The sequence below is a fragment of the Mya arenaria genome, chromosome 13, assembly GCF_026914265.1.
Source record: "Mya arenaria isolate MELC-2E11 chromosome 13, ASM2691426v1".
Classification (NCBI taxonomy): domain Eukaryota; kingdom Metazoa; phylum Mollusca; class Bivalvia; order Myida; family Myidae; genus Mya; species Mya arenaria.
The window spans coordinates 34,294,270-34,317,579 of NC_069134.1; the positions used below are offsets into that span (position 1 = coordinate 34,294,270).

At 34.8% G+C, this 23,310-nt stretch overlaps 1 protein-coding gene across 2 annotated transcripts; it reads left to right on the forward strand.

The window, feature by feature from the left end:
• The first annotated feature begins 2,457 nt into the window (after positions 1-2,457).
• LOC128213794 (syntaxin-7-like) lies at positions 2,458-22,114 on the forward strand. 2 transcript variants are annotated; one of them, XM_052919850.1, is made up of 13 exons: positions 2,458-2,594; positions 4,800-4,879; positions 5,582-5,641; positions 6,278-6,347; positions 7,084-7,180; positions 9,021-9,161; positions 9,793-9,825; positions 10,904-10,950; positions 12,001-12,091; positions 12,357-12,429; positions 12,868-12,950; positions 16,723-16,831; positions 18,093-22,114. In XM_052919850.1, the coding sequence occupies exons 2-12, from the start codon at positions 4,816-4,818 to the stop codon at positions 16,822-16,824; spliced, it is 861 nt and encodes a 286-aa protein (XP_052775810.1). In that variant the 5' UTR covers positions 2,458-2,594; positions 4,800-4,815; the 3' UTR covers positions 16,825-16,831; positions 18,093-22,114. The 2 variants fall into 2 exon arrangements, with proteins under 2 accessions (XP_052775810.1, XP_052775811.1); XM_052919851.1 differs by lacking the exon at positions 9,793-9,825.
• Positions 22,115-23,310: the final 1,196 nt, after the last annotated feature.

The following is a 23,310-nucleotide window of genomic DNA, read 5'->3' on the forward strand; positions in this document are numbered from 1 at the left end:
TCTTTTAGAAAACTGATATAGATATGAAGAGCTAGCGTCAAAGTTCGGATTTGGAATTTGACATACTTAGATAATGAAAGCACATTTAAATATGAACTACATTAATTGCTATAATAAATTGGCTTACAATACCACAAATGATCAGATAGCTACTGGTATCCAGCCTTTTTCGTGTCAGCTCCGAGTTCAGATAAGGCTAGATGAATTTGCGGCTAGAGTTTGCGATATGTTTCCCCTCTTTCGGTATATGCGCTGCGAAGCAACAGGGATACAAAACAAGCGACTTGAGCGACCGTTAGCGGTAACTTATCTGACAGGACTAATGGCATACATGTAGATATTCTCTGTCTGTTGAAGGAGGTCATTTCGTATGAGATTGTGTTGGTGTTACCAAAACTTCTATTTTAGAAAAGTATGGCCATTTCTGATTTCTATATAAAATTATCTTCATACTAAGCGACTTAACGTAACATCATTTAAAGGTCCATGCAGTTGCTATGAAATGGTTCTAAAATATGATGAAAGAGGCTAGCATTGTTACATTTTCCTTTAACGCTTACTGTTGACGAGTTATCTTAAATAGTTAAATTGACCTTAGGGTCTCGAAAACAATAATTACAGATATTTTAAATGCTGTTGCTTGGCATGGAAGTCGAAACAACTTTTAAAACCACGAGAGACATATTTAACCTCTTTAGACTGTCTTTATAAGTGATTCAATTCAACAGCACTGATACCATACCAAAATTGTTCGCAGCTGATCTCCTTCAGTCCGTTGGCGTGTGCGCGTAACGAAGAGGGTACGGGACTCTCTGGGTTGAAGACAAAACTGTTGTCTGCAGCCGATGGAGCAACGACGAAGACCAGCGGTGTGGGGTATATTGGAATAGGAATGTTTGTCCTTATTTACAAAATCTCAACGCTGCAGAACCATCCAGATTCCATGAATCGCTCTTTCCACAGCATTATAGCTTCAAAAATATTATTCTTTGACGCATAGTCGGTTGGGGTAACTTTCTCTCTTCGGCAGCATAATATCTCTTTTGATGCAGTCTAACTTGCGCAAACAAACCTTTAAAAACTCAAACAGTAAAATGAGAATGTGTATCTGATACCTTAATATTACAATAATTACTTATCACATATAGCTCTATGTAATGAAATCGAAACAGGGTGTGAGGTAAGATTTTGGGTGCGTTGCCCTTTAGCTGTTTTCTATCGAGCATTCTACATCCAATTCAGGACTATTCAACGGTACGTTAGCATAGAAAGCTGCATACATCCCGTGACCTCGGGAACCAGGTCGCTGCATGAGAAATCTGCCTTTTAAAATCAGATGGAGTTTCTGAGGCGGAGTTGAAACTAACCCGCTCATTTCTTATTGGTAAATCTTTTCTTTTAACCGGATATAGCGATTATTTAATTCAGGTAGTTCCTTTGCATAAATAGGACTCTAACAGAGTGTTTTGCGGATCCGTGGTCTATTGGTAAGACATTTGACTGTCAACCCAAAGATCAGCGGTTCGATTACCCGCCTCGATCATCACTTAAAATACTCGTCTTACAGTAAGGACGCATAAACGGGGTTAGATATATCCAGGGTTATATCATGTCTGTGCAGTAACCTTACAATGGCGCCGACGCCAATCGATAGGTCAGTTGCATCTTAAAATGATCTAATATAGTGTAGTATTGGTTTGAGCAATACCCTAGCGTCAAGCGGAATTCGGAAGGTCTCGGGTTCACAGCCTGGCCGCGTCAAGCGGAAAACGTTATTAATATACGACATGGTACCAGTAGCTACCTTGCCTTACTCTTGGTATTAAAAGGAAAGTACTGGAAAATGGTGTACTCAGTACTGGATTGCCCCAGAAAGTTGTGTCCCGTGTATCGGTGCATTACACCGAGTACAATAAAGACTATAGGGTCTCTTCGTAAAAAGCTAGGGTATAGCATCCTCATATTTTGATTTGACTAGGAATTACAGTCACTTCTATCTCTATATCATTTTAACACAATTTAAGTCGTGATTGGGTCACGACGGGGTCAACAGGTCGGGATTCAGACTGTCCGCCTCGTGACCAAGACTGTCTCGTGTTCGATCTCCTGTCGTCGCATGTTTTTGTGGCCTCTTACATGTACGCTCAGTTCTGGTGAATTTGACCCAGTAAGAGGGTGTATAAAATAAGCTTTTTGTTTTTTCACAATCGAGCTTAAATAAATTGGTATACATGTAAGCTAAACTAAAACTAAAAGCCACAATGTTGCCAATTGGTGAGGGCAGGCCTTGATGAACTCAAATAAACAAAAAGTTTCAAAATCAGTGTTATCGGTTTATCTTGTGCCCAGCGTGTTCTGCACAACAAGAGAGATTTAATGAAAATGTAAGGGTATGTAATCCATGCTCGGTGACCAGTGTGATGGAAGAAAAGGAAAGAGTATTGGCTGCTCCCGTACTTTGCCACGCATTATCTCCCTTGAATGACGTCATAACATGGCTGATATAATGAAAATTGTTACAAAATAATGTGAAAAATAAACAAATTCTACGCCTATACTGAACATATTGTAACTGTTTCATTATTAAAAGGAAGGTATTCGCTTTTATTTTTGTGTGCTTCTTTATCAAAACATCAATGATGTCTTTCAACGTTTAGGACAACTGAAAAACTGTTGATTCACTTCCTTGAAAATTGGGCGTAATTCCAATGGCTCTGTTATTTGTAACTGATTGGCATCCTTGAAACCCTGCTATACTTCATATAATAAAAACTATTTTTATACAGATCGTGATTTTACGCAGAGGTTTGTGGTGAAAGAGACATAAGATATTAGTTTCTTAAGAGATTTTCCAATTCAATTTAGTAGAAATATATTTCTTGGTATTAGATTTGGTTGGATATAAAAGACTTTCCCGACAGGACCATTTCCGGACTTATGGAAACTTCCAGAAATTGTTCGGAAGTCTTCAGAATTTCGATTGGGTATATTAGACTGGCCTGGACCGGACCATTTCTGTACCAAATCATAATAATGACAACAATTAACAAATATAACAGCTTATTACATATTAGTATTAAATATATAATACACAAGTTGCATTTAATACTTGATAATGTTTGGATAGACACCATGTGAACAATATACACATTAAAAAGAAACCCATACAGAAAAAGGTACATCAAAAATCGCTCAAATTAATCAGGGACCAATAATAGTTTAAAATAATAGACATGTTATACGGGATTCTTCCAATCCCTAACGTCTAAACGGGTTTGTGCGGAAAACGGGGTTGTTTTGAAAATATTGAAATTGTATTAAGCTAAGTTATTTATGGTTTTTAAGGTTTATATTCATATTTTAACATGTCAGTGAGAAGTTATTTTGCACAAAACAAGCATTTAATGCATTAAAACACATTAATTACCTTTCCAATAAAACGAAAGTTGACTGACACAGACAACAATTATGCCAAGCGGAACAACTCGACCCAATCGTAATTAAACTCGGCCACCTCCGACATGCTTCGAGATGGACCTCGTAAATACAAACGTAACAACTCGGCCATGGCCGAAATGTTCTGATTGTTTTAAAACTGTGCCCTGAAGCCTTGCAGGTGCCCTTCATGTATATATCGATATGTTTTGAGAGCAAGAAATGAAAAAAAACACGTCAAACTCATAATTATTCGTAGGATATGACATTATTATGAATGGAACTGATATAAAATAACGTAATCTGGTAATATTTCTTGTTTTTATGATATTTTTTAGATGCTAAATGCTTTAAACCGGAATCCCGATCGGAATAACTACCCACTTTTGATACTAAACAATTTGTACCTGAAGGATTTGCCATATCAAAAATCATAAAAAAAATCTGTAAACGTACAATTATTTGGACTAGGACCAATAACAAACCTTCTGCCAGAATAAATGTACAAGTAAAAACAATAAGCAATTACACTTTTGACGCAAATTACTTTGCTGTATTTCAGGGAACCACTCTGTTAAAAAAAGTAATAATCGTTTGAATTTGCCCCTTTTATACATTATCAAATATTTGTTATCATTATCTGAAACTGATGTTTGATCATTTGTAATTAGTTAACATGAAATGGACGACATTTAATTGATGCACAACATTAAAATGTATTGTTTACAAATTTTATTGAAATTATAAATGCACTTCACAATACAAAACTTATTTTCATGTTTTTGTATACACCTTCCAGATTGGCCAGTCTTTTATACCCGACTTTCTTTTCCGGATCAATACAGAGATTTTCGTTGGTCTGGTCCCGCCAGTCTTTTATTTCCAACCATAGATTTAGAATATAGCTGAAAAACTGCTATGTAATAGGGTTTTACAAAATTGGGATTTTGTATGAATAGTTATGTAGGTTACTCAACTACTCCTTTACCATTTAATTGTGGACTTGTATCCCTTTTAAATGTAAAGACACAGGGGCTAGCTGAAATGCTGCCCTTGACTTTGATATAGAAATAGCTATAAAAAATTACGAAATGACAATAACTTAAGATAGTAAAATAGGAACTGTTCAACAAATATTGTGAATGTTTACATTTGAAAAGGATACCGGTAATTGTTGATTTCAAACCATTGCAGTAATTTACATACTGAACGTATTGTAGGTCTTGTCGGAAAACAACAAGAAAGAAAAGCAGGCAATATGGCCCATCCCTGATACTATCAAGACCTGGCCTTTAAAGCCCATGCAAAAAACAGCAGTCATTAGTTATGTATTAAACCCATATAATATATCTATTTTATTTCAGAAAATAATTTGTCAAAATGGCAAGCTATGAGAGAGGAGGCTTTGATCAAAGTACTTCATATCAGGGAAGCAGTGCAAGTAGTAAGTTATGCAAAAAAACATTGCCGATTTGTTGGAATACTCAATAATAAATTGCAATATTCAGAATTGGAACACAACAAAACTAGCTTGTTTGTTTTTAAAAAAAAAATCAACTTCTTTTCATACACCTTGGTGTTGTTGGCATGTCGTCATTCGTGTGCGAAAAAATATTCAAAGTAGGTTAATGAAGCTTGATGTTTGGATTTTTGCACAAAAGATAGTAGGGTAGGGCAAAGTTAATAGTGAAAATGCTACTTTGACGTCACTTGATGCTGGCAAAAAGTAAATAAAAATTGTATAAGCTACATTCATGAAACTTAGTATCTGGTTATAATGCCATAAGGAGATAAAGCATATCACTTTATTGTTTATTTAGCCAAGGCCTGTGGTTGCGACAACATTTTTTTTATTGAGAATGTCTTTCTGCCATTCCGTAAAATAATTGATTCTGCAATAACTCAAGAAGTATATGCAAGGTAGGTTTATGGAACTTTCCTTCCACCTGGATAGGGGCAAATAAGGAAATTATGCATATCATTTAAACTTAGTGTTACTATGGTATCAAAACCAGTTGGAGACAATTGTAATTCTAGCAATACTCAGTGACTTATTTAAAAATTGGCTTAATTATTGGCACTCAATAATAATTAAATAATTAAAATGTCATAAACGGATTTAACCTCTTTGTTTTTATATCGACAGATGATCCCAACACATTGATGCAGAGGATAGGCGGCAATGTACAGAAAATATCACAGAATGGTAGGAAGTTTGAATCTTGATTAAATATTGTGAATTCTGATAAAATAATTTTATCTAATGGAAAATGTATACATGTGTGTGCTGAATTATTCTGACATTAGTTGATGTAAGTTAATAGTAAATAAGGTCACATGTAAGATCGAGGCTGCAGACTGAATTATTGATGCCATTTTACGCCTCTAGGATAGTTTCAAATATGGTTCCTGTACATGTTTTGTGAGATCATATGTGCTGATATATAATTAATGATTAGGTAATAAATAATATATTATTTAAGGCCAAACATTGTGTAAGGCAAAGAAATTCTGTGACATTTCTATAACAGTTAATACTTGAACAAACAATCACATGCTGAGGGAAAAAGGAACAACTGTTGTAATAATAATGATTTGAAAAGCAGTTGCATGGTTCTCAATTACTGTACATTTGGCAGTCCCTGGACACCTGCTTAAATTGGACTTACCCTTTTTTCAAAAATATCATTTTAAAACAAAGATAGGGAGGCAAATACTTTTTGGAAATTTTCTTTTGGACTCACATTATTTAGATATAAGTGAGAACACTTGGTCGCAAAAGATAATACATGTGGAATTTGATCAGTGAACAAACTGACCCAAACTATTCTCAATGTTTCAGTGTCCCAGTTGGAGAGGCTGGTGAGGCAGATTGGTACTCCTCAAGACTCGGAGGAGGTCAGGGACAGAGTGTATGTATGATGTTTATGTTTGCAATTGGTTGGGAAATTGACCGATAACTTTCCGAGAATTTAAACTGATTGATTAGTGAACAATAACTATCTACGAATTCAGACATGTAATTCAAAAACTAAATCACTATATTTATAACTAGGTTCATTTGAAACTACATGAATCTTGGGTTTCAAATTGATCAGGGAGGTGGGTAAACTCCTCTGCAATATGTGCTTTCCCACTAGCTTCTGATTTTGCTGCCACTTAAAACTTAACTACTAGTAACGAGTAAAGATAGCCCTTGAAAATCAATTATTAGTCCTTGAAAACTCCTTGACTTTTAAACCTGACTTGCTGTATGAACCATGACTAGGAAGATCCCTCAGACCTTTCCCATTGCACACTAATTTACCCTGCGTCAAATATACAATTTTTTGAAATTTTAGGCTGAGATATAAGCTCAGCATCAAATAATAATCTTCGATATTCATGTGTATTACCGATGGGCATTATTGACTTACATGTGGAAATTTCCTGATATATCAAGATATTTCATCAGTGTATAGGCATGAATATCATGATATATTGTTTTGAAATAAATTTAGATAATGTATGGCAGTTATTGCCAATAAATCATGTTTATATTTGTCTGTTTTAATGACCAGCTGTAAAATAAAAATAAAAATTGTCCTGGCTAGCTCTGCATCTCTCTCTTCTGTAAGTTGTAAACTCATAATGTCCTTAATATTGAAGGCATGAGATCACCCACTCGACAAACCAGCTTGCAAAGGACACCAACAAGGACATGCAGACACTGGCGCACCTTCCCCCACAGTATAGCCAACAACAGGTACTTGTGTGGTGCTTTTACAGCCATAGGTTTAATATGTGACATTACACGTCCAACGGTACAATTTAGGTACTGTACTGTTCAACACGGACATGCATACACTAGTACACCTTCCCCCACAGTATAGAAGATATAGTTTTTTTAGACAGGCCGTTTTGTGTTGCCAGGGTTAGGGTTATAAAATGTTCATGCATTTTGTGATACAATGAGTTAACAAAAAACACAAATCAGTAAATGTGAAAAAAGATGGAGGTTAAAAAGTAATGATGTTTGGAGACATTGTTTTTGCCCTATCTGTCAGTCAGTCAGTCTGTACATCACACTTTGTTTCCGCTCAATAACTAAGGAACGCTTGCACCAATGAACTTCATACTTGTAATGCTAGTTGGTCATGACTAGTAGATGACCCCTATTGATTTTGAGATCACTAGGTCAAAGGTCAAGGTCGCCGTGACTTTGAGGTGAAGAAACAGTTTCCGCTCAATAACTAAAGAACGCTTGCACCCAGGTACTTCATACTTGGTATGCTAGTTAGTCATGCTTAGTAGATGACCCCTATTGATTTTTGAGATCACTAGGTCAAAGGTCAAGGTTGCCGTGACCTTGAGGTGAAGAAATGGTTTCTGCTCAATAACTAAAGATCCTTTGGGTCCAGGAACTTTATACTTGGTATGCTAGTTGGTCATGACTAGTAGATGACCCCTATTGATTTTGAGATCAAAAGGTCAAAGGTCAGGGTAACCTTCAGGTAAAAAACGATATGTTGACCTTAAGCTTAAAAATGGTTTCTGCTCAATAACTAAAGAACGCTTGTACCCTGGAACTTAATACTTGGTATGCTGGTTGGTCATGACTAATAGATGACACCTAATGATTTTGAGATCACTAGGTCAAAGGTCAAGGTCGCCGTGACCTTGAGGTGAAGAAACGGTTTCCGCTCAATAACTAAAGAACGCTTGCACCAAGGAACTTCATATTTGGTATGCTAGCTGGGTCATGACTAGTAGATGAACCCTATTGATTTTGAGATCACTAGGTCAAAGGTCAAGGGCCCCGTGACCTTGAGGTGAAGAAACAGTTAATGCTCAGTAACTAAAGATTTCATGCACCCAGGAACTTCAAATTGGTATGCAAGTTGGTCATGACTAGTAGATGACCCCTATTTATTATGTGATCAGTCTGTTAGTCAGTCAGTCCGTCAGTCTGTACGTCACACTTTGTTTCCGCTCAGTAAATAAAGAACGCTTGCACCAAGGAACTTCATACTTGGTATGCTAGTTGTCATGACTAGTAGATGACCCCTATTGATTTTGAGATCAGTTGGTCAAAGGTCAAGGTCGCTGTGACCTTGAGGTGAAGAAACGGTTACTGCTCAGTAACTAAAGAACACTTACACCCAGGAACTTAATACTTGGTATGCAAGTTGGTCATGTAGATGATCCCTAATGATTTTGTGATCAGTAGGTCAAAGGTCAAGGTCTAGATGACCTTCTGCTAAAAAATGGTTTCCGATCAATAATTGAATAACGCTTGCGCCCAGGAACTTCATACAATACAAACTTCGTTTACATTTTCCAAGATTAATCAACAACACTTTTTTCTCTTCACTATTTAATACAGGTGAATAAACCAAACTTCACTGTTGGTTTGTCTCCAAACCAAAATTACAAATTACATGTCCATCATTTATTTTTTCTCAGCTACGACCACACAATAGGGGAGATAAAGGCTTTTTCAAAAAAGCAATTTCTAGTTTTTTTTGTTTTTATTTTATTCTGAAACCTCTTGCCTATCACAAGGATATTAAATGTAATATTTATTATATATTATTTAATTTCAGCGTCAAATTAAGCTACAAAAGGAGCGTCTTACCGAACAGTTTAGCGATGTCCTCAAGAATTTCCAGACTGTACAAAGAACAGCTGCGGAGAAAGAACGGGCCAGCATTTCTCGTGCTAGGGCCGCCAGCAGTAATAGCTATGTAAGTAGTCTAGGAGGAGTATCAAAGTTTAAGATTCAAATAGCTTGTGGCTTGTGTCTGTTAGTATTATTGAGTGTATGTTTTTTTTACCCTTTGTATAGTGTAAGCATGTGGCTTTAAATCGTTCATGTGACTCAAGTTAAGAAGTGTGATTAACTTAAGTCAACTTCCTAGAATTTTCATAGTCAAGCTAAAAGAAAAGTAGAAGTGTTTTTAATATAAAAAGTATGCATATTTGACAAAATCATTGAATATGAAGTACATGTACTTCAGATATTATAAAGTTACTATACCATATGCTAAGAGAGTAATTTAAGTGAGGATAATGACATAAGATGTTTTATGAATACTGCCCTGCTTATTTTTAATAGACCACCTTGATTTACTTGAACTGAAGTAGTCAATTAAACATGTATGGTGTACAGGTTGCTGTCAGAAGAAGAGGAGCAGGGTGCTAATGGAAAAGGCACATTGTAAAGAAAATAAATATGGACAAAATAATTGGCATGCTGGTCTCCATGAGGACAGCAGGCACCCTTTAATTACTCTTATTAAAGCTAAAACCCCAATATTTATCAGATAAACACACTTAAAGCAAATAAGTTAAACAATTATTTTTACTGAAAATTAGGTGAGCAAGAAAGGGCCATTGATTGACTTCGGGGTAAGTTCATTCTAGCAAGCTGTATGACTCATGGCTAAATATGTCTGTTTGATTTGAAAACTGAAAGTTGCATGTATGCACTAAGTAAAAGGTTATGAAAAAATGAAAATAATATATACATATTTCTTTGCTTTATATGGCCATGCAGGATTTTTCGATTGTGTTGATTTTTCATGAATCCCAAAAGAATGTCCATCCTTTCTTGATTTCAATTCATGTAATAATAAATTTAACCTTTCTTGTATCATGACGCTATTCTGTTCTCCTTTTAGAGGATCATGGTTTATGCATGCTCATTTCAATTCTGTTTATTCGAGGAATTGTTTCTTTGAAATAAAGATGGTATTTCCTACTTAAGTGATTTTATATGAAAAGGCATCTCCTTGTAGTCTTTAAAGCTGCAATCTAGATTGAACTTCTAGACAATTTCTTTATTTTTTGTTTTGGAACGAGCCAATTTATGCGAAAATGCATGGAAACCAGTGATATAAGACAGCTGACAAAATATCAGATCGCAGACTTTCGAGTTTAAGTTTAAAAATGATGTTTTATGCATTTTACCTATTAAAATCGTTAGTAACGCTTTTAGCCATCAAACATTAATTTTCAAACGAAAATACGAAAATCTGCGACCTGATCTTCTGTCAACTCTGGATTGCAGATATTTACGTGCAAATTTGCTCATTCCAATACAAAAAAATAAAATAAAGTTGTCAAAACGGTAAATCTGTACAATAATAATAATAATAAAACCTTGTTGCTTATGTTCGTTGTTTTTTTTATTTGAACAGAAAATAGTTTTTTTGCTGGAAATGCTGGTATAATTCTATGCCTTCCCATCAGTGATGCTTTTAAGAAGTGTTTTTGAATGACTTTCTACTGTTTCTATTCTTGTTAGCGATTTAAACTTATTACACCATTTGTTATTTAGATGATTTACAAACAATGGAATAACAGTATTTGATAAAATATCCAAGCAATTGTATTGTGAACTTTTGGGCATCTCCAAGGTTACATTTTATATTCCATCCCTAAACTGCATATCAAATCCTAATATGGTTATTTTGTATATTTTCAGTCTGGGTTTGGAGAAGATACTACTGAAAACCAGTTTACCGAGCCCGGGTATGTACACATCATGAACATGTATGCTATGGGAAATGGAAGCAAGTCCGGGCTTGTTGAGTTATATGTTCATATATAAAGGGTTGTAGACTATATTGTTATTACTAAATAAACATATCTGATATTGTACTAGGCATCAAAATTTTGAATTCATCAATTTTGAACCATATTTTTTTTTTCAAATTGCACTTAATTCATTTGAGAAATTATCAGTAACTGCTGTGTAAATTTTTGTACCATTTTGACATGTTGAATGCAATATCTAGTATTTTTTTAAAGTTCATTCTGGAAATTTCATGTTTTGTTGCCATCTGAAATTCTTGATTTTGCGCTATTCATAAGATGGCCCCAATTACTCTAAATCGTAATTAGTGATGTTCTAATGATTGATTATAATCGAAAATTGATTGGTTGTGCCTGAAATTGGCAACTATCGATTGTATTTGGTCATCATTGATTCAACCGGCAAGTTGGTTTTTGTCTTTCCTCTTTTTATTTGCATTCGGTTTATTTCTGCAAATTCTCCTCTTTGGGTGCATATATACATTTGGAAGTGTTAAGTTGTTATCGTTATCTATATGGTGGGAAGCAACAACAAAACTAAATTATTTCAAACTTACACATAACATTAACATTGTTAACGATTATTAGTTTTTGTACAAGACTAAAAAAGATTACCTTATAACTTTGTACAAATGTTGTCCTCATTGAGACAGTGTGCAATGACCTTGACAGGGGTCCATACCTCAAAGGTCAAGGTCACATGAGACATTTAAAGGTCAGAGTATACATGCTGTTGTCCAGGCTATAACTTACTTTTGCATTGATGGATTACAATATATAACTTGGTACAAATGTTGTCCTCATTGAGATGATGTGCAGTGACCTTGACCCGGGTCCTTACCTTATAGGTCAAGGTCAAACAGGACATTTTAAGGTCACAGTACACTTACTTGTGTCTGCCCTGTAACTTATAGATGCTGAGGATGATCGATTTGATTGCTTTCCAATTAAGATTGATGATAAAAACAGCCCTGCTTGATATTACAGTTACTCGAAGACGGCCCAGGTACTGCAGATGGAGAATGATGTTGACATAGGGGCCATTCGAGAACGTGAGGGTGCTATCAAACAACTTGAGGTAAAGTAGCTATTGGTTTGGTGCATTTATGATATTTACATGTTCTGGGTTTTTTTTGGAAGAACGATTGAGTAACAAGTTATTACAACATTATATTAATCTAACTCATTGGCATGATTTTACGGTAGAGTGTGGACTTCTTTTGTGTGGGGAAATCTGAGTACCCGGAGTAACCCAGTTGTCCGGCTTTTTTGTACACATCTTGGTTAAAGATTGACCACTGTATATACAAACTTTACTTTACCATTATGTTTCTGTTTTTCAGAGTGATATTATGGATGTGAATCAGATTTTTAAAGACTTGGGCATGCTGGTACATGAACAAGGAGAGGCTCTTGGTAAGATTTTGTGTATTTGGCGGAAAAAAATCTGATTCGTCTGTCAAAAAATAAGGGTAGTGGCCCCTTATTATTGAACAAGGTTGTCATGGACTAGTTAAGCTTATATTAATTTAGTTAAATCTAGTTAGTTACATATTCTGGCAATATTACATGACTCTACAATTCAACAGAGGCTGAATCATGAGGGTCAGGCGGTCTAGTGTCATATCGCAAGCAAATGAATGTATGGACATGTTCTTCCCCTAAGACTTTGAATAGAGCGGCTCCAGAATACAAGAGCGAGTTTGAAATGAATAACCACAACATATTTCTAGTAAAACAATTTATAGAAATACTTTCATTAATGCAATATATATATATATATATATATTCATTGTATACTGGTTATCGTGAAGTAATTATACATGTATTTAATTTTGGCTTTGCTGTATTCAGACAGCATAGAGGCCAATGTAGAACATGCCACCATCCATGTAGAAGAGGGCACAAAACAGCTGGGCAAGGCTCGGGACTATCAGGTATTTGTCAGCATAGTGTAATAGTTAGATCACATTTGGAGCCTTTGAAGGTGAGAGAGGTCTAGTGGCTAAGGCATCTGCCTCTCATTCAAGAGGTTAAGGGTTTGAGCCCTACCATGATTCTGGGCAAGGATCAAGGCTATCAGGTAATCATAAAAGATGTGATTACATAAAGGACGGCTTATCAACGAAACTTCTCTTACAGTTGACCTTCGAGATATTTCTTCTTGGTCTGAATGAAAACGTCAGGCTAAGTATATTTGAAGTTACAAACTCAGATCTTAATTCAATTTCTGATGCTTGCTAAGCATTATTAAAACAGAATTTCTTGTACTTATAATATTTTGTCAAACACTCGTTGATAAGATGATCCCATGGTATATAAGTTTATTAAAAATCAAACTCTTTCTTGAGGACAGCGTATAACTGAGATGTATAACTATCTCTGTTTTCTAGGGTGATTTTTAGGTAGAAATCAGAACTGTGGTCCTTTTTGAAGACCTAGAGAATGGGCTGTGTTATGGTTCAAATTATGACGTCTTTGGGGAAAGGCGGACTCCTATATCACTAAACCACTCCCACCCAGTTTGGTGTATTACTCTTGTAGATGAATATCTAAATACATCTACCACTTTTGTTAATATATGTTTTATTAGTGGAACTATTTTATAGGATTTTGTGTGCCAAATCTGTTGTGCTGCATTTCAAAGTATTATATGTTTTACGTAAACATTTTTCGTTTAATCTTTTTTTCATCATCACTACCTATTTTACCATTTAAAGCTTGCCTGAGATTTGAAGAAAACAACTTGATATAATTATTGTAACAACTTGTAGCCTCACTAGCTTTGTTTTTGACTTTGCCATTATTGAAACAACTTATTGTTGGCTGAAAGCCTGACAAGTGTAAAGTTGTGCGCATGAAAACTAGCTTTATCCCCCATAAACTCGTGTTCCAGTGAACTTCAATGAAAGTTTCAATGTGGTAATCCCATTTATTGATGAAGCTACAGTAAAACTGCGATCGCTCGAGGACGCCGGGGTCCGAGCTAAAACCTCGAGGGAACCGATGTTTCGAACGACCCGAGTTTCAATTTTCCAGTCTGTTATGAAATATCATTCAGTGTGTTTTTAACCAGGTTTTCACATAGTGAAACCTGGTTATTAGAATGGCGAATGTCGTTGTTCGGGCGGGTGGGCGGGCGGGCGGCCTCAAACTCACCTATGAAACTGAATAACTTTAGTAAGGGTTGACATATCTTGACCAAACTTGGTCAATAGGAAGAGTTTATGGAGACCTTTCATGGGATTGCGTTTGGGGTCCCTAGGTTGAAGGTCAAGGTAACTGTTACTAAAAATAGAAAAATGGTTGAAACTGAATAACTTTAGTAAGGGTTGACATATCTTGACCAAACTTGGTCTATAGAAAGAGTTTATGGATACCTTTCATGGGATCGCGATTGGGGTTTCTAGGGTCAAGGTCACTGTTACTAAAAATAGAAAAATGGTTCAAACTTTTGTTAGGGTTGACATATCTTGACCAAACTTGGTCTACAGGAAGAGTTTATGGGTACCTTGCATGGGATTGTGATTGGGGTCCCTAAGTTTAAGGTCAAGGTCACTGTTACTTAAAATAGAAAAACGGTTGAAACTAAATAACTTTAGTTCGGGATGACATATTTGACTAATCTTGGTGTACAGGAAGAGTTTATAGATACCTTTCATGGGTTTGCATTTGGGGTTTCTAGGGTCAAGGTCACTGTTACTAAAAATAGAAAAATGGTTCAAACTGAATAACTTTAGTTAGGGTTGACATATCTTGACCAAACTTGGTCTACAGGAAGAGTTTATGGATAGCTTTCATGGGATTGCATTTGAGGTCCCCAGGGTCAAGGTCACTGTTACTAAAAATAGAAAAATGGTTCAAACTGAATATCTTTAGTTAGGGTTGACATTTCTTGACCAAACTTGGTCTATAGGAAGAGTTTATGGATACTTAAATGAGATTGCGTTTGGGGTCCCTAGATTCAAGGTCAAGGTCACTGTTACTTAAAATAGAAAAACAGTTGAAACTGAAAATCATTAAAAACATGGTTTCGTCGCATTGCGGCGTTTCTTGTTTAAGTTTGAAGTCGTCAAACCGACTGTTTACTACGACACCGATTATGTGTTGCTTTGTGGAAATCGATCATATGTTCAAAGGCTGTCGTATACGAAGTGTAACAGAAAAAAAATAATTATAGATTAATAAAAGTTACGTTTATTTTTACGAAAAACGCATTTTCTAAACAAGCATCATTTAAATATGACAGTACATGTACATATTATGGCATTAGTAAGGTTTAAGAATTGCAAAAGTCAAGGATTGATGATTGGCACATCTTGTCTGTCTCGCGAAACTGTTCAAACTCATAATTATCTTCGCAAACGTCTTTATCAACTATCATCGACCATGTGTAAACAGTGATACATGGTATGTCACACCTTATCAAATTTACTTTCAACTGCAAACATTTTAACACCTAGCAATTGTTTGTTTATTTTGGAACGCGCGTTCAGGATTAAGTGTGAAATTATGACCTCGAGGGAGCCATAAGGTTTTGTGCATGATATGTGTATTTGGAACCGACTTTTGTCCTCGACTCCTCGACCTAATTAGGTTTTGATGCAGCATCAGTATACTTTATATGAAAATAGAAGGATAAATGTTCAGGACCAAGCTCCGACCTCGAGGGACCGCCGGTTCTCGAACGACCGCCTGTTCGAACGACCGCAGTTTTACTGTATTTTGATATGGGTCTGGTCTGGTTGTGGTCTTAATAAGTTTGTGTCTCTAGCTCAGTGTCATTTAGGTCCTTACGTTGTGCAATCTAGCAGGGTTAATATTTGAATTTTAATACTGGGCTTGTACCTGTAGATTCCATTGTATTATAAACGTTATTATCATGAAACTTGGTTCTTCGAGTTGATGATGACATATCCAATATGTTTAATACCTCAAAACCATGACTGAAATATTTACTGAGTTATTCGCCTAGATTATCTGACAAACAATAATTTGACCAGCCTTGGTATCAGTATACATAATGCTTGCATTATTTACCAGGCTTTCACATATTGAAACATGGTTATTAGAATGACATGCATCATTGTTCGGGCGGTCGGATGATTGTGTTTTGGGCCCCTGGGGTCAAGGTCACTGTTTCTAAAAATAGAAAAACGGTTGAAACTGAATAACTTTAGTTAGGGTTGATATATCTTAACTTGTTATTTAGAAAGAGTTTATGGAGACCTTTCATTGGATGGGGTTTAGGTCCCCTGGGGTTCAGGTCACTGTTACTAAAAATAGAAAAACAGTTGCAAACTGAAAAAAACCTTAGTTAGGGTTGACATATCTTGACTTAACTTGGTATTTAGGAAGAGTTTATGAAGATCTTTCAAGGGATTGTGTTTTGGGCCCCTGGGGTCAAGGTCACTGTTACTTAAAATAGAAAAATGGTTGAAACTAAATCTCACAAATTTTAAAAGGCTGAAATTCTTCTGTCAGTTATTGAAAACAAGGTTTCGGCGCATTGCAGCATTTCTTGTTGATTTTCACATCGTTTTGTTAATCATTAGTTCAGTTCATTTTTATCTTTTGTCACTCATATTTGCCTTATTTTTCTTATATTTCTTTTGATACTTAGCGTCATTTAAATGTGTGCATGTAATCATGTGACACAATATTTTCCTATGTTGTGGTGTATTTATTCTTTGTTTTCATTATTTTCAGTCGAAGGCACGAAGAAAGAAATGTTGTTTGATTATTGTGTTGTTAGTGGTTTTAGCAGTTGTAGGAATTATAATTGGCGTAACTGTTGGAAACAAAAACTAGTGCTCAGGTAATTATTTATGTTAAAATGTGGTATTACTTCATTTAAATCTTAAGGGTGCATAAAATTTTGAAGCTATGAAACTTTAAATAAATTATTTCTTAATACAATAGTTCAAGTATTGTCTTAGCCTTGGTGACGATGTTGATAAGGTCGACCTTCAAAAACTTGAATCTTGGCCATAACTTAATTCCATTCAAGATAAATAATCTTTATTAATGTCGGGCCGTATATGCTAACAAGAAACATAAGCTCAATGAGGTTTTTTTTCAGATTTAATAACAAACATACATGACATATCAAAACATAACAAAGATATGTTTAAATGAAAGTTGGTAGACATGTTGACAGAAATGATACGCACACCTATAGCAAGGCCAATAACTTTAAATATTGGACATTTAGAAGAAAACTTGTCTTACAGCACAGGGTAATGGTAATATGGGTGATCACATTTGTATGTGAGAAAATACTTGACCATACCTGTAAAATGTGGACAATGTTAAGTATAAGTTTTTCCACGGTGGTCACTAATCTGAAATCTAAGATAATCCAAGCTTAAAGCTGCACTCTTACAGACTTACCTTTTTGACAACTTTTTTTTTGTCTTGGAATGAGCAAATTTTTGCTTAATATCTGTAATACCAGTGATAAAATACTGCTGACAAAAGATCAGATTGCACATTTTCATATTTCCATTCGAAAATTCAATGTTTTATGGCTAAAAGCGTAACTGACGATTTAAGAAAAATGCATAAAACATCAATTTTTTAACTTAAGTATAAAAATCTGCGATCTAATTTTTTGTCAGCAGACTTATATGACTGGTTTCCATGCATTTTCGCATAAATTGTTTTGTTCCAAGACAAAAAAGTTGTCAAAACGTTCAATCTGTGAGGGGCAGCTTTAAACACATCTTAGGTCATTTTTACAAAAGTTTGAGGTCTCAAGACTCAAAACTGCAAATTTTTAATGCTGATTTTCTAGTAAATAAATGACAAATAAAGTGTTGATGTTGAAATATGCTGTATATGCTTTCGGGTATATATGACAAGATTGACTTATATAATTTATCTTTTTGTCAATAAGAGTTATATTGATGACTTATAATCAAATTTACAAATTTTATGATTTAGTGTCGAAGTCTCCAACTCAAACCCAAGAAGTTAGTAAATACACAGGTCCCCCTGTATATTCTCATTTCATTTTTCCTGTATCAACATAGGTGTTCCTTTCCACTATCATGTATGGTTTTCTCCCCATATTTCAGTCCCGCACCCGGAAGAAGCGCTGCATCCTGTTCGTGTTCCTGTCAGTCATACTTCTCATCATCATCCTGATCATCTACCTGGCGACCAAGTGACTACCACACCATGGCAACCAGCCGGGCCCTGCCCACGGGCGCAAGGTCGTCGTGCCCCCGGGGATAAGATTACCCCACCCACAACATTGAATTCTATATACTTATGTCCAAAAGTTAAATATACACTAAACCACGTAACTATACTACTGGTAATTTACTTGTGACAAAAAAACTGTGTCTCTGCTTAAGTTTTGTTACATTGTATTTTCTTTTATTTGGTCAAGAAAAAAATCAGCTCGAGTTTCTCAGAAACATTTTTAAAAACTAGTAAGCATGTTATTGTATTTTACTTAAAATTTTCCATTTTTTATCATTTTTTCAACAAAAATCATTTCTGAACATCCAATTTAAACTAAATAAAATCTTTATATATATTAATCGACATAATATTATACCAGTTTCAGACATTACATTCAATTATTAAGAATACCATAGTCTTATAATTATATTTTCATAAAAGTACTGTAAAAATTATTCTCGAGTTCAAAATTTAATGGGAAAGTGCCTGAGAAACTAGACATTGGTTTTATTTGGCCTAAACTAAAACAGTAAGTATGAAAAAGTCAATGATTTTTGGTTAAAACATGTTCTGGATAGATTTTGATGAAACTCTTTTTTGCATATTTTGTATATGGTGTAAGCATTCCACAATATTGATCTTGTTCTGGTATTGCATTTTATAACTGTTTATTCTGTCTATGGAATTTGTTAAATCATTTTCTGAAGAGCAGAAGAGAACTTTTCTTGGTAGTTAAACTTTTTTTCTGTATTGTCAGACAGACTTGTATATATTATTTCATTAATGTTTCAGAATTGTCAAAATAATTAATGGAAGGTTGTGTCCCTTTAAAGCGCTTGAAATGCATGTAGTTTTGACTGTGCTAATGTCACACGGCACCAAAAGCTGATACCCAATTCTTAAACAGCCTACTTCGTGATGAGAGTGGTCTAGTGGCCTAGGTGTCCACCCTTCACACCAGAGCTTGAAATGAATAAAGTTTATACTGTGCAAAAATCAATAGACACACAATAGCTCAAAACTTCTTAAACCAAACAGGCTAACCTTAAATTAAATTTTGATATATGCAAAGTGGTTTATTACTGTTTTCTTAGAGAGAATTTTTATTTTAAGTACACAAACTCTTAAAGAAGTAAATCTTAGGCGAATTATAGATAAAAAATCAAAGTGAGCTTAGTTTAATCCTAATTGACTTAAGAAATTTTGAGAAATTTCAAGGTTCTTAAACAATTGACATGGTGGTGAGAGTGGTGTAGTGGTATAGGTGTCCACCTCTCACCCAAGAGGTCGTTAGTTCGATCCTTACCCAGGGAACCATTATTTACCCTCTCGAAAAAGACACAATACTGGTTTCTATCCCAGAAACAGACTGAAACAGTTGTTCATATTAGCTTTCATCTGTCTGTACAATCAAGCTTAAATGAATCAGTATAAACCAAACCTATGGACTAATATTATTTTTATGCATCGAAGATGTACATGATCTTTCTGTTGGCAAAAGAGAGCTTCAATCTCATTTGTTGTTTTATTTTCATTGGACCTACTCTGTCATAGATTACATACCCCAACATTATACCCATAGATGTTTAATTGGCCATGTTATTGTTCATTGACTTGTGGTTGTGAAGAAACCTTGTAAACTCTCTGTTCTTACCTTTTTTCTGATGTCTAATGTCCCTTGCATACTGTATGAAAGATGAGTCAGTTGCATTTAAAGTTTCAAAGTATAGGTAATGAATATTGATTAATTTTATTTATTAATTTGAAGTTAAAGATATCTGATGTACATAATAAACTCTTGGCAGTTTATTGTGGCATTAGTAAATACCGGTAGATAAAAAAGTCTGGTTGCCCCATATAAATTTGCTTTAGTTTGATGAGGGTTCGGAAATTTTTTCATTCTTAAATTTAACTGAAATTGTGCAAGGATTATTTTCAATTTTGAAAGCCAAAAATGCTAGTTTGTAATTGTAGTATCAGTCAATTTTTTACATATTTTTTCCCACTTATAAAACCCTGTCAAATGACGCCAAAAAATATTGGTCACAAAGTCCATGTGATGGTGTATCTGATACTTTAAAAAGGCTATAAATAAGTTAAACCAACTTATATTTTGCTTATCACTTTGACAAGTGTGATTCACAAGCTTTCCATACTGACAACTAATTATCATCTGACATGAGCTTTTCTCTTTTGTACATAAAAGATGCTTTTCAATTGTAGACATTTGTATTGTATATCATTTTTAGCTTGCCTGAAATAAGATGATATATTGTCAAAGCCCTTCTGTTGTTGGTCATGTGTTTTCGACAGAGTTCAGCAAATACTCAAAATTTTGGTATTATAAAAAAATTGAGACTTGGTTCACATGTTAAAGGGACTAGACACCAGATGGTCCAAAAATCAGCAAATACAGTGTTTCCTCAAAACAAGCTTAGAATTGTCAATGCGAGCTAGAAGGAGGCTGATAATACATCATATTGCTGTCTCATCTGTGTTTCCCTGTTTAAGAATACTTATTATGGTTTCCCAGTTTAAATCATATATGTTTATGAGTACAGATAAATATACCGATTTTATTTTTAAACTTACTTGGATTTACGTGGTAGACAACCCCGGTAAATTTTAAATTAAAAAAATGGGCAAAAACTGCGAAAGATGCATTTGTGGTAAGCAAAGTTATACATCAGTAAGATTTAATGCCTTGTTCACAAGGCTGTCAAATTTATGTAAGTTTTGACAATTTTCTTTTTTTCTTGCAATTGTATCATCTGGTGTCTGGCCCCTTTAACAATAAAAATGGGGATATGATTAGTTGGCCTCATCCCTCTGGTTGAGTTATGTCCCTTACTAACAGATGAGTGTCGCCATCCACTTGTAGGGGCACATGTGGACTATAATGTAGTTATATGAGTGCAATCCTTTATAAAGAGATAATATTTTTATGTTCATGCATGTTGCAGACAACACACATTATTTATGGTTATGTTTTATATGGACGGTTTATGTAGGAGTATACTTGTGTATAGTTGTGAAGGTTGTTTTCAGATTATTATTTTGATCAACCATGTTTGCTAACTGACACCATTGTAGTAAGGATTAATGTTCGGTTTTTATGTTTTACTTAAGTTACAAAGAACGGCATTTCAGTTGAAATCATTATGTGTTGTGCTTTATGTACAGGAGGCTTATTAATTTAATTGGAAATTAGATAATAAGAGACACTCTTTGTATGTGAAATACTTGCTATGCTATAAAGTTCTTAAGTGACATTGAATTTGTCCTACCATTCCATAACTTGATGCAATAGATTAGACCTTCGGGGCATGGCTATGGTTTGATTATTTAATGTATGCACATAGGTGTATGTTAAAGTATACATGAAGCTTCTAATAATAATGCGGTATGTGAATATTTAAGACAGGGCTGGTATTCAGAAAACATCTTAAACCTTTTCCTAACTTAAGTCATTTCATAACTTGTGTCATTTTCCTAAGTTAAAGTATCTCGTTAGTCATTTGTTATAATAACTTGATAATATCTGAAAAACTTTATTTTTATTTATTTTACTGAATATACATACTTAAAAAAACACTTTCAGTTTTCTTTAAATTTTAACTTTAAGAACACTTAAGTTAAGACATCCATTTAAGATGTTTTATGAATAACGGCACTGATAATAACCATTGGTGCAACACTCGAGACTTATTCACAGTAACTGAATAAAGTAAAAAATTCTCCTGATTTCATATGGATCCATGCATAGCTACAGCCCCGACAGGTCGAATATATTGCATGTGTATCATTTTGTTACGACTAAAGAACCATGATGTACATGTTATTTATTGTACTACGTATTTGTTAAGACATTAAAATAAAACACGTGATATAACATACAAAACGCTTCTTTTTAACTTGCCCATAAAAAGAGTACAAAAGCCGTGGGAGTTTTTTTAAAGCCTTCATTTTATTTTCTTGTTTTTTTTTATCAATCCTTTGTAATTTTCATACACTTTCTGTGGAACGTATCCAAGAGGGCCGTTATCACTTAATTGCCAATACGAATTGGTGCCTATTGCTTTTGCATTCGGAACTCCTCGGCCATTTTTATCGAAAACAACCTCGGATGTATGCCGGTACATCACTAGAATTAGTCCGTATTTTTTTTAATTATATCATTAATTAAATGTAGTGTTTTAGCTTGTATATATTGATCTAAGGTTAAAATGATTGCCAGTGAAATGTATTATTGTAAACATAATTAAGATTCCGAAAAGTAGTCATTAAGTTTAACAGGTGAAATAAATTACTACGCGATCTACTTGCAGCGGACTTAAACATACCGATTTATGAGAATGTAAACCGTCCATATACATCCGAGGTTGTTTTCGATAAAAAGGCCGAAGAGTTTCGAATGTTGTTTTTGCCGAGCCTGCTCACGGTGAGATCTACTTAGTTGTCACAATGACAGTCAGTGAAATGTACGTTAGTTCGTACGTCTGTCCTTGCGTCGGTCAAGCCTACAATGGCTTGCCTGGGAAGTTGTTTGGCCATGTCCAAAGTTCAAGATCTTGCTTAAAGGTCATTTGTATAATATCCTTGTAGTTTGGCTTTTCCGGGCTGTGTAACTTCCATTTGTAGGGAGATTTTAAAACAACTAAACACACCATGCGAAGCCGATGCAAGACCTATGTCCGTAGGTCACAAGTCAAGGTCATTATGAAGGTCATTTCTAAAAGGTCCTTGTACTTCGGCTTGTCTGACTGTAAATTGGACATGCATGAGTTTTTTAAAGAACTTGGTACAAATGCTCGCCATATGAAACTTGTGTGTGGGATGCAAGACCCATTTCGGTAGGTCAAAAGTCAAGGTGTTTATGTTTGTTTGACATTCTATTATACTTTGCCAATAAGTTTCTATCAATTACATTCCCGGTCGAAGAGCAATGCCAGTAAAACAGTATGGGTTCCATATTCGTAAAACGTTTTCATATTTAATTCAACAACCGTTCACAGAAATGTTTCATCATTTCTATTCAGCAGCGGGCTCGACATTGTTTGCGTTTCGTCGTCAAAGTTCTAGTTTTCAGTAGTTTCATTGTTTATT

Bases quoted from the DNA above. Each gene is read 5' to 3' on its own strand.
- LOC128213794 (XM_052919850.1), top strand. From the start codon at position 4,816: ATGGCAAGCTATGAGAGAGGAGGCTTTGATCAAAGTACTTCATATCAG. The intron at 6,348-7,083 runs GTATGTATGATG...TTAATATTGAAG, and splicing joins GAGGAGGTCAGGGACAGAGT to GCATGAGATCACCCACTCGA. The intron at 9,826-10,903 runs GTAAGTTCATTC...GTATATTTTCAG, and splicing joins GGCCATTGATTGACTTCGGG to TCTGGGTTTGGAGAAGATAC.